Source organism: Quercus robur, chromosome 4 (assembly GCF_932294415.1).
Source record: "Quercus robur chromosome 4, dhQueRobu3.1, whole genome shotgun sequence".
NCBI classification, from domain to species: domain Eukaryota; kingdom Viridiplantae; phylum Streptophyta; class Magnoliopsida; order Fagales; family Fagaceae; genus Quercus; species Quercus robur.
This window is the reverse complement of record NC_065537.1, coordinates 44,500,589-44,517,742: the sequence shown is the minus strand read 5'-3', so window position 1 is coordinate 44,517,742 and position 17,154 is coordinate 44,500,589. Positions and strand designations below refer to the sequence as shown.

General features: G+C 36.4%; 1 protein-coding gene across 2 annotated transcripts in view; it reads right to left on the bottom strand.

Annotated features, from left to right (window-relative positions):
* The window catches only part of LOC126722109 (DENN domain and WD repeat-containing protein SCD1-like), a 42,329-nt gene extending 25,414 nt beyond the window's left edge, over positions 1-16,915 (bottom strand). The window contains exons 1-15 of one of the 2 annotated variants that reach the window (XM_050425258.1): positions 16,717-16,915; positions 14,787-15,084; positions 14,570-14,663; positions 12,049-12,250; positions 11,331-11,472; positions 11,104-11,204; positions 8,349-8,412; positions 7,978-8,091; positions 5,454-5,671; positions 4,275-4,329; positions 4,061-4,144; positions 3,617-3,815; positions 3,084-3,213; positions 2,905-2,968; positions 2,757-2,801 (exon numbers count right to left, since the gene is read on the bottom strand). In XM_050425258.1, the coding sequence (XP_050281215.1) occupies positions 2,757-2,801; positions 2,905-2,968; positions 3,084-3,213; positions 3,617-3,815; positions 4,061-4,144; positions 4,275-4,329; positions 5,454-5,671; positions 7,978-8,091; positions 8,349-8,412; positions 11,104-11,204; positions 11,331-11,472; positions 12,049-12,250; positions 14,570-14,663; positions 14,787-14,960 (1,686 nt within the window). In that variant the 5' untranslated portion in view covers positions 14,961-15,084; positions 16,717-16,915. The remainder of the gene's footprint in view (positions 1-2,756; positions 2,802-2,904; positions 2,969-3,083; positions 3,214-3,616; positions 3,816-4,060; positions 4,145-4,274; positions 4,330-5,453; positions 5,672-7,977; positions 8,092-8,348; positions 8,413-11,103; positions 11,205-11,330; positions 11,473-12,048; positions 12,251-14,569; positions 14,664-14,786; positions 15,085-16,716) is intronic. The other variant, XM_050425257.1, reaches the window with a different exon arrangement.
* Between the last annotated feature and the right edge of the window lie 239 nt (positions 16,916-17,154).

The window sequence follows — 17,154 nt, the reverse complement described above, 5'->3', positions numbered from 1 at the left end:
TCTTCCAAAAGACTGATTTTTTTAAATTTTGTTTGAAGCCTTGCCTTCTCTAACTTCTCCTCTTCTGATAAAACTATTGCTTCCTCTTTTGCATCCGAAGCGTTCAAATCACTCCAAAGTTGTATTTTTTTTACAACCACATTTCCAAACTCCAATTCGTTCCTCTTCTTCAAGTCTACCTTCAGGGCTTTTAATTTCATAGCCATTCTATAGCTAGGTGTACCTTGGAATTGATAAGAATCCCACCAATCTTCCACCTTCCCCACAAAACCTTCCACCTGAAGCCACATATTCTCAAAACGAAAAGGTCTTCGTCCCTTCTAAATTGCACCACCCTCTATGTTTTTAAATTTTTATAAACATAATAAAATACGTATTAAAGCTATATATGCATAATAGTAAAACCTTAATCCCCTTATCTTTTGAACTGCCGCCACCCCTGCTCTCTCTCTCTCTCTCTCTCTCTCTCTCTCTCTCTCACAATTGAACATATTACATACATTCTAATAGGCAGACCATCAAGGTGGTGGTGCACTGTTGGGATTTGTTGTGGCTGACTGGTGAGATCTTCTGAGGATTCATGGATTGGCTATGATTGGTAGTGTGGGTGTGGATTTAGTGGTGTTTTGAAGTTGTTGCTTGCTTTAAATGAAATTTATAGTGGGTTTCAACAGAAGTTTTGGGTTATTTGTCCATATGGCTGGTGTACAATAGATGGCTGGTGTACAAAAGAGTGTTGGAACCCAATGGTGTTAAGTCTTTAGAGAACCATAAGACAAGGTTGGCCTACTTTCTCTAAATTCATCCAATTTGATGTAGGGGTTCGTAATAGAGTAAAATTTTGGCATGATCTGCAGTGTGGTGATTGTACCCTTCAAGAAACCTTCCTGGAACTTTATTGGTTAGTTTGAGGGAGGCACCAATTTCCAACCAACTCTACTTTACTACCCCTCCCCCTCAATCCAAACTAACCCTATAGCATTAGTCATAATAAGGTGTCTTCTATAGCAAAAGTCGTGCATTTTCCTAACCAGATGCAGCATTGGGATATTCTTTTTTCTACAGCAATCCAAGATTGGGAGTTGGAACCTTTGACTGTCTTTATGGACCTAATATATTCTATGTCACATACAGGTGAGGGACATGACAAACTTTGTTGGAAGTCAGCAAAGACTAAGGGTTGTAAGGTGCGTGAGTACTATTTCTCCCTTTCCTTGACTCCTAGCATTCTTTTTCAATGGAATCCTGTATGGTGTTCAAAGATTCCTCCTAGGGTAACTTTCTTTTCTTGGACTACAACCTTAGGAAAAATTTTGACCATTGCAACTTATGGAATAAAGTTGTTAATGTTGTGGATTGGTGCTATATGTGCAAAAGAAGTGGGGAGTTGGTGGATCATCTTTTTCTTCATTATCCCGTAGCTTTTGAGTTATGGACAATGGTGTGGAATTTGTTTGGTCTTCTATGGGTTATGCCATAGAGTGTCACTGATTTATTCTCAGCTTGGCAAGGTCCTTTGGGCAAACATCGAAATATAGTTTTCTGAAGTGTTGTGCCGCATTGCCTTGTGGTGTCTTTGGTGGGAACGGAATGTGAGATGCTTTGAGGGAAATGAATTGTCCATACTCAAGATTAAATCTCTTCTTCACCCTTTTCTGGATTGGAATACTGCTTTTAACTCTCTTCCCTGTTCTAATTTATTTGATATGTTAGAGCATTGTAATTTGAGAGATTGATGTACTGCTACTCAAGGACACCGTGTACCTGGGTATTCTCTTCTTTTTATTAACAAACTTTCGTTACTCATAAAATAAAATAAAGACGGCAGGTTTCATGACGTACGTTGTGGAGTGGAGATTCATTCTGTAAATTTGAGGATGTGGGCTTGTGAAGTTCAGGTCCAGGTTTGGAAACATGAGACGTTGATGCCTGCTAGGGTTTGCCATGGGTCAAGGCCAGTGGTCTTTGGGGTTTGACATGTGGATGGTGATTCAAATGACCCACCCACACCATCAAGGTGGCAAGCCCCCAGACGAATGTGCGGCAGCGGATTCTTCAAAAAGAAAAATAATAATAATTGAAAAAAAAAGGGATAAGATATGATCAGCACCAATGGTTCGATATTATGAGCATGAGGCAGTGGGGAGTGGGGCCAGTGCAAGAGAGATAAAGGATGGGACCTGGGACTGCATGAGTGGTGGTGATCAAAACAAAATGATAGTGGGAGGGATAGCATAATCCAACTTATATTCATCTTGCTTCAAGAGTCAAGCATCATTAGCTAGTCAATGCTCCCCCATTATTAGATATCTAAACATGCATGATATTAAATCCTCATTATAAATTTAACAAATAGAACAACTAGCAGCTCAAAGCTAGATGTAAAATCTCATTTACACTGGTGAAAATGAGCAATACCATTATGACCGAGAAAGGTTGACTTTCAAAGCCCAGCATATGAACATTTTAAACAGTAAGTGTCAAGTTCAGAAATAAGATAACTGGGCAAGTTAGCGATTAAACGCTTATGGGATAAAAATATGTTTAATTCTGAGCATCAACCAACAATTGCTGCATGTTTATCAATCAATACACACAGTGAATTCAAAGTACCAGTAACATATGAAATTAACTCAAGTCTGGGTATGCAACCCATGGAAAATCTCCAATATAAATGCTACTGAAAATGTGGATTTGTCAAACTATATAGAGAAACATGACAAAGTAGACAAAACAAAATGATAAAAAGATCTCACCTGCAGCTTAACTTTTATGTCCAAAACCATGAGTTCCCTTTCTGCCTGAAATAATAAATAAATAAATAGTCAGTTTAGTTCAAGACAATTCGAAAGTTCAAACAGAAAAAACAATCAGGGCATCTTGGTTATGGTGTAAAGAACTTACAGCCCTCTCCATTGGACTGAGACTTCCTGCTTTGGAATCCTTACCCACTATCATAGAAGGTGAACTGATAAAAAGAAAGACAAAATGAGGGGTGCACTAACTCTCTAACAGGCATGACAATAAGTATACAACACTGGAACCAACAGAACATTTTAAAGTTGTCACAAATAAATATATACCTAGGAGTATGCTTTTCAGAGATATCAAAAGCTCCACTTGCTGCTGCAAGAATCTGCCTCCTCTTTTCCTCTTGCTCCTCTGTTCTAATGTTTGAAGGAAACCTGTCATAAGTATATTTGGCACCTGATCCTGGAGAACCAAAGAAAATGAAAAAAATGAATTTTTTTTTTTTTTTTGTTGATGAATAACGTGGAAATATTATTAATAATAAAAAGATTGCCAAACCAAGTACATTGGGGATCTACTATGGGGGCACAAATCAAGAAACAAAAGAACAACGGTCAAGAAAAAAAGAAAAGGAAGAACAAGAAAAATGAGAAAAGACCACACTCCATTCAAAGAGAGTGTTTAAGAAAAAAGACTTAATCTCCAGCAAAGAACATTCACAACCCTCAAAGTTTCTAGCATTCCTTTCACACCAAATGCACCAAAACAAGCAATGAGGCACTAATCTCCAATTTGAAATATCTTTATCTTTTTATAATTGATGTATATAACTGGCAATCTCAAAAAAGAGAAACATCAAATATACCTGATATTCCTACATCAGGATCTGATATTGTTATAATCTCGGGCTCTACCAAAGATGAGGGAAGTATTGAAGTAGGATTCTGACCCCTTCCAATTGCATCTTGTAACTTGTCAAGGAGATTGTTATTATTATTTTCACCAGAACCCAGACCTCTCTCCAGATAATCCAAGAAACCATGCGAGTCTAGAAACTGTGCTATCTGTAAAAACCAACAAAGAGAAAAGTACAGTCAAGGGCACTAAATTTTAAAGTGGAATGAGGAATAATTTCAAATCAAAAGAGAAAATTCACGTCATTTATACAAAGTCCAAAAATAATGATGATGATGATAATAACAGTAGTAATTTTTAACATCATTCATAATTAACCAAAAAAAAAAAAAAAAAAGCAATGAAATGAGTTGGAAAATGTAATATAAAGATGAGTGGAATGACATAACATCACCATGGGCTCAGGTGGTTGGTTGGTTGACCGAGAGCGCTTCTTTAGAAATGCTTGAGTGTTGAAGGCATTGTTTGCTGAATTTTCCTGAAAGAGATAATTTTACTCCCCAGAGAAAAAAAAAAAAAAAAAAAAAAAAAAAAAAAAAAAAAGGGAAATGACTATGAATGATTAAAAACTAAATCCATATTAAAAGATATAAGATAAAAGTTCATACAATGAAATTACGGTAGCCACTTAAAAGTGAAGCAAAGAACTTAAGGAATATTAGCCTGCACATAAACATTCACAGAATATAAAATCAGATTTTTCACATAGTAATGCAGGCTTTTACATGATCAAGCAATTCACATTGGCATATTAAAGCATCACTGGTCATACAAGATAAGCATACTTAGTAACGTTAAAATGAAAAGTAAGCATAATAGATCTAAAAAAAGACAAACTACTTAGAGAGTTTTATAATGTAAAATTCAACCACAAAAGGCATTGCTTTAGAACTCACACTATGGATCAGTTTGTAGATTCAGAATATCTAGTGCGCACATGCAAGTTGCCTAGAAGATCCACTCATACTCAAATAGGAATATCAAAAAAGAAAAATCAAATAATTCTTTTAATAAGTAGACAAGTACAAAACAAAAACATTGACTCACAAGTGAGAACAAACAGACAAGTGTTTGAGATTGGGAACTGAGTCAAGAATCAATAAAGCATACATTTAATATAATATCCAAGAAATTAATGCTAACTGCGGAGTTCCCGTATCATCTGCTAACAATCACTAAGCCTATAGAGCAATGGATCCAATATATAAAAACATGCAACAATCCAATTCTCATATAGATCATATCTTAAAAATGCAAATGGTGAGGTTTAGCCTTATGCAACATAGCTGCATGTGTACATAAGATTGATAGTTTAACATTAGAAAATACATATTCTCTACTTGCTCAGACAGTAGAATTGTCAAGAAATTTACCACTTCAACCACAAAATAGTGTTGGAAGAATTAAGAGTTAAACCAGGAATAGAAATGAGTAACTTGACAGCCTCCTAAACTAGAGTTAGGCTTCAAGAACAACCATCAAGCTAGAATTTTGGTGGCAGGCATAGATCCAAAACAGGAATATGGTGACTCTATTAAGGTAATTGTTACACAATCTCCCTTTCCTCTGCTGAATAAATAAGCATGAAAAACTTTAAATCATGTTCCGTTGAAAACTAGGACACAAAGCACCCTCTAGAATTGAAGTGTACCACATATCATAATTTTCTAAAGACAGGAATGCAAAAGCCATCCAAAACAGTATATTTATTTAAATGCAGTAAACTGAATTGGCTCTAGGAAAGCAAGAGTACTTCATAAATATTTCACATGACGTCCCAGTATCACCTAAGTTGAAGGTCATGATCCTCTCCCCAAGGCTTGTTGCCCCATATAGTTTGCTCAGATAAATTGCAAAAATCAGCCTTCATCTGATCTAGACCCACAACATTGGGATACAATAACTTCATGATTTCACCACGCAAAGAGCTTAATTCTGGCCCTGGAATAGGGGGAATGTCCTCTGTTGTAGTAATACGATTATACTCAAGGTCTACCACAACCACCTATAAAGGGAAACATATAACAGTATGTCAAGTTCAACCAACAAAAGACCATGAGCAGCAATAGATAATATCTTCATTCATAGTAATGAAGAAAAAAATATTCTAACAAGAAAAATATTAAGCAAGAACTCACATATTATGTTGTTTAGCAATGCCTCACTAACAATTGCGAAAGCTATCCTAGGTAATACTAGAAACCACCAGTCCCAAAAATTTAATCCATCAAACACAAGTCAGTAATATAGTGTCCGTTTGGGAACAACTTATCTAGCTTTTTGTTGAAAACTTTTTGCTAAAAGTGTGCTAAAATATACTTGTACTTTGAATTGGCACCAATCCATTAGAAAATTTTCAATAGAAAATTTTATTAATCAAGCAAACTCATTTCCATTGGAGTACAATGGTGCACTTATATAGACTACTAGAACAAAACTCTAATCCTAATTGACTTGGGTCAAAGACCAATTTTTGAATTACAAAAAACTCGCACTTGACTTAATGAAATTAAATAATAATAAAAACTATTAACCTAATTAGATAATAAGACCTAGAATAACATTCATTTCAATAATTCAATAGTTAGGGGAGGAGGGATTTGAACCCTAGATATCTCATTTGAAAACACCAAGACGTGCCAATTGAGTTACAATGCTCTTGGCAAGACCTAGAATAACATTCAATGGACCAATAGTAAAACACAATTGACTTCTAAGATTAGACAAAACTAGATTAAAATAAAATTGTCTTCATGCTTCCGTCATCAATTTCTTAAACAACTCCTTATAGGAAATTTTGAAATGTTATACCAAAACGGGTAGTATAGATCACTTATGAGAGCTAGTTGTGGTAATTCATACATTGAAATGTGTGCTTCCTTGAAAAATGGGAACCCCTATAACGGACCAACAAAATGGTATAGGAGTATATAAAACACACAAAAAGACAGTAACAACTGTCCCCCTCATGCAAGACCAAAACTGCATGTAAACCCAAAAAGGAAACAGAAATAGAAAACACCAAAGCAGAAACTGAAATAGGTAAAGGTTCTTAAAACAAGAGAACAATACCTTTTAGACCAACTCACCCCCCCCCCCCCCCAAAAAAGGCCTCTCTCCGTTTAAAATTTTTTTCCCTTCTCTATTTTATTTTATAATGTTATTATCTTATATATATATATATATATATATATATGCGTGTGTGTGTTTTTCTTTTTTTATTTATCATTTTGCACACACATTTGCATGCACAATGACTAGTTTGAAAAATAAAAAACATGGATTAACAAACTATAGTCTGAAAGCATATGTCAGGGCGTATAATTGCCAAAAAAGAGGCTGAAGGATATAGAAAGACACTTGTCATTGACCCTCATCTATCTAGAGAATGGATTGACAAAATAATAACACTCTCCACCAACTAAACTAGAGAACCAAGGGCAGAGATTGAAGTAATGAACTACTACAAAACGCTTCAAATTTTGGAAGTTGGAATTTGGAACTAGACCAACATCTATATGTTTGAACCCCACTCTCCCTCCCCATTATCTACCAATCAAAAAAAAAAAAAAAAAAAACACAAATTCTTAGCGTGTTAGAATCGGTAATTTACCATTTCCTAATAACTTAAATTTTTGGGACAATCAGTAATTTATCATAGTATTAGAGGAAGGGGGCTTGAGTTTGATCCCTGACTCCATTCTACCTCCCATTTAAAATGTTAAAAATCACACATGTTACGCTCCACTTATTAAGGAGGAGTTTGGGCCCTCACATAAGAAGGAGTGTTAGAATTACGGTTATGAAATTAAATTCACCATTTCCTATTAGTTTAAGCTTTTGAGATAATTAGTAAATTGTTAGCGTCTCAATCCTCTTTTTCTGCTTATCCTAAGGTTGCAATACCTACACTATGGAAGTTCTTTTAAGATATGACAAAATAGACCATTAAATCAATAACACTTAATATGAGAAGTTATTGTTTGCAGGATATTCATATAGATGAAACTTCAAAAGGGTACTTGCAGTTTACCCAATGGCACAACTTATTTGGAAAGTAGTGAAAGAACTTAAGTGAAATCTTTCTTTTTCTTTGACTTATCATGTACAATCCATAAGTCCAATGAGAGATTAAATAAGTGTTGCCTACTGCAGCGAAATTAAGTGGGCTGTTTCTTGGGAGGGGAGTGGGGAGGGGAAGAAATACTGCCACCTTCAAGTAGAACACCAAGTGATAAAAACCAGAAAATGGTAATGAATAAGAAATCACAAGGGTAAATTAAACACTGAAGTTTATATATAACAACTTACGCCATCCATTGCCAAACCAGATGTATCAACACCTGAATGGAGGCCCATCATATACGGCGTAGGAGCATCAATATAGTCGACTCCACTGAAAAATAGTAACGGAATGTAGACATGCTTCAGCACAACAAACATACCAAGATTAGATGAGAATCTTTATAAAAATCACAAAAAAGGTATCAGTATGTTATGTGATTATCTTGTATTAACTGAATAACAGGTTAAAACTGCCATTTCCATCAATAATATACCATAAAAAATAAAAAATAAAAATGATGCTGGCAGAATTGCAGAAATCTGCAAGGCATATGTAAGGGAAACATTGTTTCCTAATCCAACAAAAGAGAAGTTGACTTCAAAATATGAAACCTTACCTGCCACCGAAATGGATAAATTAAATGACAAATGGCCTCTGATACAAGAGTTAAAAGTGAGTACCTGGCAAAGACAGGAGGACAACTTATTGACACAGGTATGATAACAACAATCTAATGTATTATTAATGAAATTGGTCAAGCTAAGTACAAAATATTATACAATTTGGACATAAAACTGTGCTTTATTAGGTGATGAGAAACAATTATAATCAAAATAGACATTAATTCTATACTGCACAAATAGCTGCTATGATTCAAACACAAGGATACACAAGCATAACATACTTTTTAGGGGGCAAGAAAAAGAGTAGAATACCTGAAAACATGATTTTTTTTTTTTAATAAGTAACAAAACTTTATTAATTAATAAAAAAAGAACCCAAGTATACAGGAAGTTTACTGAGGGCACACAATCAAGCTTTCAAGGTACAATGATCCACCCTATCTAAGAGATAAGTAAAGGAAAAGGACCCAAAGCTAGCTACCAATCTAACAACGATTTAAAGAAAAACAACTTAAGATCGAGAGTTCACATCCCTTGAAGCTTCTAGCATTTCACTCCCACCAAATGTACCACATGAATGAAAATATTAATTGGTAAAACCATCATTCGCTTGCATATATTGATTAACCATGTTAAACAAACATGGACAAAAGAAAATATTCAAGCATATATTGATTAACCATGTTAAACAAACATGGACAAAAGAAAATATTCAACAAAATATGGCGTACACCAAAATTGTATTATAAATACTCTATAGTTTGTAATTGATAAGTTGTATTGCCACTACATATTGGTATCTTCAAGCACAGACAGGCAATATAACCTAACAGGCAAACCCCTTGCTCTTCAAATGAATGCATTCATAATGGATAACTAAACGCATATGGCAATTCACACTATTTTTACAAGATATCAAGGAAAAGCTGATGATCTAAATGCATTTAGTCAATCTTATCAATACATGCCAAAATGGAAAACTGGATTGTACTTGTATGCATGTACCATTTCCTAAAATTGAAAAGAAAGATAAAGGGGACCGGAATGGACCGGCCAAATACCCTCCGATGACTAAGTTAGTTTCTCACATGAATAGAGTTCCAACTTTATTAAGGAGTAAAATCTCAGAATGCACTTCCCTTGATTTGATTCAAACCGGTCCTTATATAGAGAACTTTGGAGCGGTTATTGGCTTAGTAACTTCCCCAAGATTCGAGGATATAAGTGAGTCCAAACATAACTTCCTCAACAGTTATAGGAGTTACAACCGCTGGTGGAATTGAAGTACTAATAAGGAATTTGTGGCGACGGACTTGGGTTTGGTAACCGCTCCAAGATTGTAGCTCGAATCCTCCACACACATGAATAAGTCTACACCTGAAGATTTCTCAAGTGTTATGTGATTGTCCTTGTGCTTTGCCCATGGACGACCCTTTTGCTCATAGACGATTTATTTGAACATTTAGCTCAAGGCTTATGAACGAAAATGAGATGTAATTTTCACTATCCCATCAATTGCCCCCTCGTCCAATGGTCGTCCAAAGACATAATTGAGATTTAATGCGCATCTTTGTGGTTTTGACCCCAAAAAAAATTTTTTTTTTTTTTTTTTTTTGAATCTGGGCTATGTGTCACGACTTTGTTGGTTGACCTGTAACGTCGATTGCGTTTTCCAAAGGGACCGCAACGCGTCTTCTTCTAAATGGCTGGTGTCGCTTCATTGACCCCATTTCTGGGCCCTATAAATAGATACATTCTCTTTCTTGCCCTTCACCTTTCTCATAATCTCCCCTCTACCATCTCATCCAAAGGCCTCATCTAGCTCTCGTCTTAGTTCTGTCAGGTATTTCCTCTTCCTTTTTAGGTTTTCGTCTTAATCTTTCTTTATTTTAGTCATGTCTTCATCTAGTAATAGTCTAGAGAGAGAGATAGAGGAGTACCAAGACGTTTCTTCTGGGAGTTATGAGAGTGGTGAGGGTAGCACGATCTATGGTAGTAGTTCCTTAGACAAGGACTATTTATCTGGGGTTCCTGGTATTCCTTTAGAGGAATTCCAGGAGATGCTACGCAAGATGGCCTCTGGAGCTGGGACTAGCTCGTCCAAAGGACCACCTAGCCCTCAAGAAGAGGAGGAAAAAGACGTGATCTATAGCTGTGCCCCCAAGGTAGCGTCCACCTTAGACACCCTCAAATTGAAAACCCTTGTAGATAGATACCAAATCCCTAGGGAGTTCAACCCTCGTCTACCCATGGAAGGTGAATGGTGTTGTTCCCCTTCTTCTGGTTTAGGAGTATATACGTCTTACCTTTTAGCTGGCCTTAGATTTCCCCTAAATTCATTTTGTAGACATCTTCTCCATACGAGTTCTAACTCCAATGGCACTTCTTCACCCATTGTAAGAGCAATATGGAGGGCAATTTCATCAAAACCAATCAAGTGCATGTGCAACTTACCAATAAAAAATATTTTAAATCCAGGACCAACGTGATCAGCCCATAATGTTCTACATTTTTCCAAACCCCGCCCAAATTTAAAAATAATAAAATAAAAATAAACTACTGCAGAATATTAGTTTCATATTAATCACAGGTATCATCCATAAATCACTTGTGAACTGAACAAAACCGTATGACAGCAGAGGCAACAGCTTATTGCCATCAACAAAAGCAGCATTGGATAAAAAAAGAATAATTACAACTTAGCTTTTACTAGAAACAAGATCAAATGTCTTAAGTAAAGAGTGGTACTTGTTTGATCGTAGCAAAATTCTCCTTTCAAGCAACACTGCTGTAAAAAGTTTAATTAAGTTGTCAACATCCAAGCACTGTACCAGTGGCTGAAATGATATCTGCATCCATGAAATAAAGGATGATTAACAAATAAAAAGGTTATTTTTCAACAACTGCTGAATCACACTATCGGCAAAAGGAAGCCCCAAATAGCTAAAGAACCAGAAAGAACTAGAGGATCATACATCAGCATGGGCGAGACCATCCTTGGGTGGGGCCTCCACAGAAAGCAGGCAGTTATCTATCGCAAACAAAACTCGATCCCTTCCAGGGGTAGGCAAAGGTACATTGGACACCATATGTGCTATTACATCCCACAATGGCTTGCTGAAATTATTGCAAAGCTAAGAGCATTAAATACACTGGAAAAGAATACCATAGAGTTTCATTTTACAATTTCCAAATTTTCTAACTTAAATTCATAATATATATAAATGATTAAGTTCCCTTCTCCAGTGGCTTTCTTTGTATGGACTGCTATCTTGGGGAAAAGTCTATCGATTGACAATTTACAGAAAAAAAAAAAAAAAAAAAAAAAAAAAAAAAAAAAAAAAAAGGTATTTACTATGGATTAGCGTTATATGTTCTAGTGTAATGGTGAATCAGTTGATTATGCCAAACCTCAAGAGGAATTGTCATTCATCCACAAACCTAAAGGGAGAGGTGTCATGTGCCAAATTAACACTTGGGTGTTAGAATTGACTTTGGAATGCTTTTTATAGGTCTTTAATGGTTACTACCATGGTCCCCCATCATAAAGAGCTGCACCACATATAACTTAAACCCAACCCTTCTATGTATATATATCATCTAGAGAAACAAAGTTGTAGATAAAACATCTAGATCCCACTTAAATGCCAACTGTAAAACACAACCAAGATTTTAGCACTGAAGGACACATACCTACTTCCATTTGGGGAAAAGCAAAGTGTAAATAGTTCCTCAAGTGCACTTCTAAGAACATGGAAACTGGGCGACCGTGAAACAATACAAATACATTTGTCAGCAAAAGAATTTGCTTGTATATGGTAAGCTTCGGCAATATCTTCATTGACTGGATCTCGAAAAGCAATGCAACTAACGTAAATTTTTGATCCATCTCCCTCTGCAGCAAGTTTAGACAAATAAAAATATAAATAACAATTTCATGATAAGTCTTAATAACATACAATAATAAAAAAGAATTTACACAAAATATTCACAGTTTAATAAACAAATACAATAAATTTAACTCAAATGGATAAATATAAATAAAATTTAAAAAAATAAAAATAAAAAATTATACTAAACCATGATAACACCAAACAGTAGTCACCATTTAAAATCAGCTTTTAAACATTTCATGACTCATCCCTGAAAGATAAAAGCTCAGCCACTAAAGCATCCCTATTACAAACAATACCTAAAGTTCTAGAAGTTATTCTTTCACGAAAGCCCCCCACACCACAGATCATGTAAACTGCATATTGAGAAGGCATATGATCATGTAAATATTGTATATGTTAGATCATTATGATTTTGGGGAGAGGTGAAGGAAGTCAATAGCCTTCTATGTGTCTATTGTGCATTTTTCAATATCAGTTAACAGTTCTCTATTGGGCAACTCAAGGGCGTTGAGACAAGGGGGTCCATTATCTCTAATCTCCAATACCCTTTTATCTTAGTCATGGAAGCAATTAGTGCCATACTAGCGCGGACCGTGAAGGGTGGGAGTGAATGGGTTCAAAGTGAGAAGAGGTTTCACAAAAAAGATGGGTATCTCGCATATGTTAGTTGAAGATGACACTAGGTTGTTTTGCAAGGCATTTGTTGAGATTTGCCACATATTCGTCTAATCCTTATGTGCTTTGGGGCAATGAAAATCTAAGATGCACATATGCACCAAAAATGGCAAAGTACCTATGTTAGACACGGGTACAAGTCGGATATGAGTACAACTATCTCTAATGCTTACCCGGGCAAGAATAAATAGTTTTTTATAAGGGTACAGCTAGGACAAGGTCTGGGTACAACCGGATATGAGAGAGGGGGAAAAAAAAGAAGGGTTTTCGACCAGAAAATAAAAATCAGGCCGGTACAAATCCATCACCATCTTCCACATCGCAAATCATACCCACCACATTGAAAGCCCACTCGTCGTTTATCATCCTTCTTCAGAGGAAAAAAAAAAAATTGCGGCATAAATAGATTATATGCAGGATATGCACAAATATAGCAACAAACAAAAGGCCATCTACACAAGTCCTACATCAACAATCGAATTCTAAGCTTGGCATAGTGTATGAGGGATATACAAACTTGCACTACCAGATGGCTAGAAAATAATGCTTATAAAGTCAATGGCAAGGCCAACTTGCATTGGGTGGGAAGTTACTTGAGTTTCTAATGATCTAAGTTGTCAAGCAGGACAGACATAGTTACTAGAAACAATGTTATACTTCAAAAAAAATTACAAATATAACCATTTGCACAACTACAGAGAGTTGCTCCTAATATTTAACTCTAGGGCCTAGGCTCCAGCAACTATAATTGCTGGAGCTCTATGTTATTTATGGCTGAAAGAAAAATAAGTCTAACAAGATTAAACAACACTCACGGGAAACAAGAAAAATTTGTCTAGGGAGAGTAATAACCTATCAACTCAAAGAAGTTCAAAGCCATTACAACTTTGGATCTCAACTCAAACATACATGGGCCAAAAGAAGTATTGGAACGAGCACTTCTCACTAGCAAAAAAGACACAGGAAAAATGATGGTGAAGAAAGACAGGGAATTGGGAAATTTAGTAATGGATGTGAAGTAAATGTGAGGAAAGACACAAAAGAAAGTCCCCTAATGAAAGACTTAGCAAAAAGGGGAAAGGTACTGCATAGAGGGCAAATAAACCGTGCCAAAACAACTATTTTCATTAGAATAGGCTTGATAGCTCTAGCTTAAATTGCACTTCCTCCTTCTACAATTATTAGTGGAAGGTGAGGTGACAAGTTCAAAATCCACAGGATGCGTGTAACTAACCAAAAATAAAATAAAAGAGAGAGAACAAGCATTATAGCCCATTATCCGCTAAGAAATATGGCTAAAGCAAAGCAAACCATGGAACTCATGCACACAGCTAATCGGATTACATTGCCTTCTTCTTCTTCTTTTTAAAATAGTTACAACAAGGGGGGGATTCGAACCTTGATCGTCCCATTTAGAAACATCAGGAGCTACCAATTGAACTACATGACTCTTGACTAATAGGATCGCATTGTCCTGGTTTCTTAGCTATGCTAATTACAAATATGGGGTCTTACAATTCCAAAAAATATAAAATGCACATCAAGCATAAATTACACATTCTAGAATCTAAAATTCATATAAATAAGGTTTAAATAAGTTCTAATAAATAAATGAATAAGATTTGCACTTAGTTCAAACGCACCAGTTAAAACGATCGGATAGGTTTTTGGAAAAGTTGAAGGATCATTGGAATCAAAGCCCGATGAGTAAAACTCCACACCAGCCGGTAGAACAACCTGCCAGAAAGCACATTTTCCCGAAACAACTCAAATTTCTCAGCATTGAAAAAGCACAATAAAATTGAACTCAAAACACGAAAAGCAAAATCAGAAAACTGTGGCAGTAACGATAACACTTACGGTGGGGAGCTGAGGCGGTGGAGGAGGGTAGAGAGTGTGGTTAGGCGGAGGGTACTGATCGAGCAAAGAAGGAAGGTACATCACTTCTGTTCCATGGAACCCTTTGATATTGTCTAGGGTTCGAATCTCTGGACCGATTCCACATACCACAAAGTACTCAAAGATCTGAGCCATTGTTGTTGTGCAATGCGAGATCTAGGATTTGTGTGAATTTGAATCCAATGGATTGATTCGCATTTGGTTGTGAAGACCCAGGTGATGGGATTGAAATTTGAATAGGTAGGAAAAAGAATTTTCGCTGGGAAAAAAGGAAGTGGAAAATGATTGATGAAGGAAGCTAATGATTTATTATCATTATAACCTACTTTGCAAAATTATGCCATTTTAACACATCAAAAAATTTACTTTATTATTTTACCACATCATTTTACAATATACTATTCATCACATCTTCTATTCTTCAATTCTATACATTAAAATAATATATACAAATATTAAAAAAACCAACAGTATATAAAAATACAAAATAAAAAACCCACAACCTATGATGCACGGACACGGCAAAATGCGCGCCGCACCCGCATCCGACGCTGCTACCTGCATGTCGGTGCCGTGTCCAATTTTTTTTTTTTCATTTCCCGATACACGCCGACTTGGCGCCAATTTGCGCCGACTCAGGCCAAATCAGTCCATACCGGCCGAAACCGCCGAAACACACCGATTCAGGCCGTACTGGCGCCAAACCAGCCGATTTAGGCCGAAATTCAAAAAAAAAGGGTGTAAAACACACCGTTTGAACTTAATAACAAAACCCTAAACTATCTCAGTTCTCAACCCAATTCATTCTTCAATTTTCAGCTCTCTCTCACTCTCTGTGCTCCCCAGTCCCCTCTCAGCTCTCTACTCTCCATCTCCCCTCTCTCACAGATGCACTCAGTCACTCCCTAAGACACAATATCTCACTCTCCTATTCTTTGCATGACTCTCAATCTCAAGCTCACCTCAAGTCCCAAGTCTCAAGCTCACCTCACCTCACCTTACCTTACCTTACCTTACCTTACCGACCCACTTTCAACGTAGGTATCAAACTAATTAAAGCTTTTAATCTTAGTTTTTCAATCTCAAGCTCATTCAACTCAAGTATCAAACTAATTCGAAGTGAAGCTATTGATCTTGATGATGATACTCTTTGATTATTTTGTTGATTATCTTTTATTTTGTTTTAGTTTCACACTTCTGAGTTGTATTCTTATTTCTGAACATCATGCAATGTTTTAGTTTCAAACTTATGTGTTTTATTTAATTTATAAACATCATATTTTAGTTATTATTTACTATTACTCTTAAATTTGGTATATGTTTATATAATATGAAAAAATATATTTAGCAATATATTAAAAATATAAATAAAAGCATTTTTAGAAATTTTTTAATCCCCGCACTTGTTACCTACTTTTTCAAAAATTGCTGAGTCCCGTACCCACACCCGAATCCAAAAACGCACCCGTGTTTTAAAGCCCACCACCCCACCGCCCCACATCCCACCTCACCGGTCAACACCATCCATCACCCCCACAACCCACCATCAAAGACACCAAAACGACCGCATCAGAAACCACATAAACACCCAAAAAAAAAAACCCCATCTGAACCCACCCACTGCCGAATCCACCATCAAATCACACCACCACAACCATCCATAACCCAAAACTGTCACCACAACAAAGCCAATAACAAAGCAAGAAAGAAATCCACCTGAATCTGAACCTCCAATCCCTCTAGATAAACCTGAACCTCACAACCTACCGGCAATAACATTAAAAGCCACCACCACAACCCATGAAAATCAACCAATACCCACAACAATAAAACCCACGGCAAAAAAAAAAAAAAAAAACCACCGGAAAACAAATGAAAAGAAATATCTCACACGGTGAGAGATCGGCGGCGTGGTGTAGCGTGGTGGATGGTACGGCAAGCTCTGCGGTGAGGCGTGGTGGATGGCACGAAGCTCGGCGGCGTGGCGTGGTGGTCAGATGGTACGGCAGTGTTCTCTCCCCTTTCCTAGAAATAAAGATGGGCTAGTGGCAAACGGGTCATCAGAGTCAAAAATGGGCTGGGCCGAAACTAAAGGATTTTTTATCAAGCTTTTATTTTAGGGAGGTATTGTGCAAATCAGAAGCCTTCCGCCGTTAAAAATAGTAAGTTAGGAACGGTTTGAAAGAATTAAGAAAAGTAGCATCTCGAGTTTTTAAAACTCGAGATCCATATTAGAACTCGAGTGCTAAAGACTCGCGTTGCGAGTGGGAAAATGCCACATAGATCTCGAGTCTTTAAGACTCGAGTTTTATGCAAAAAATTTCACCTA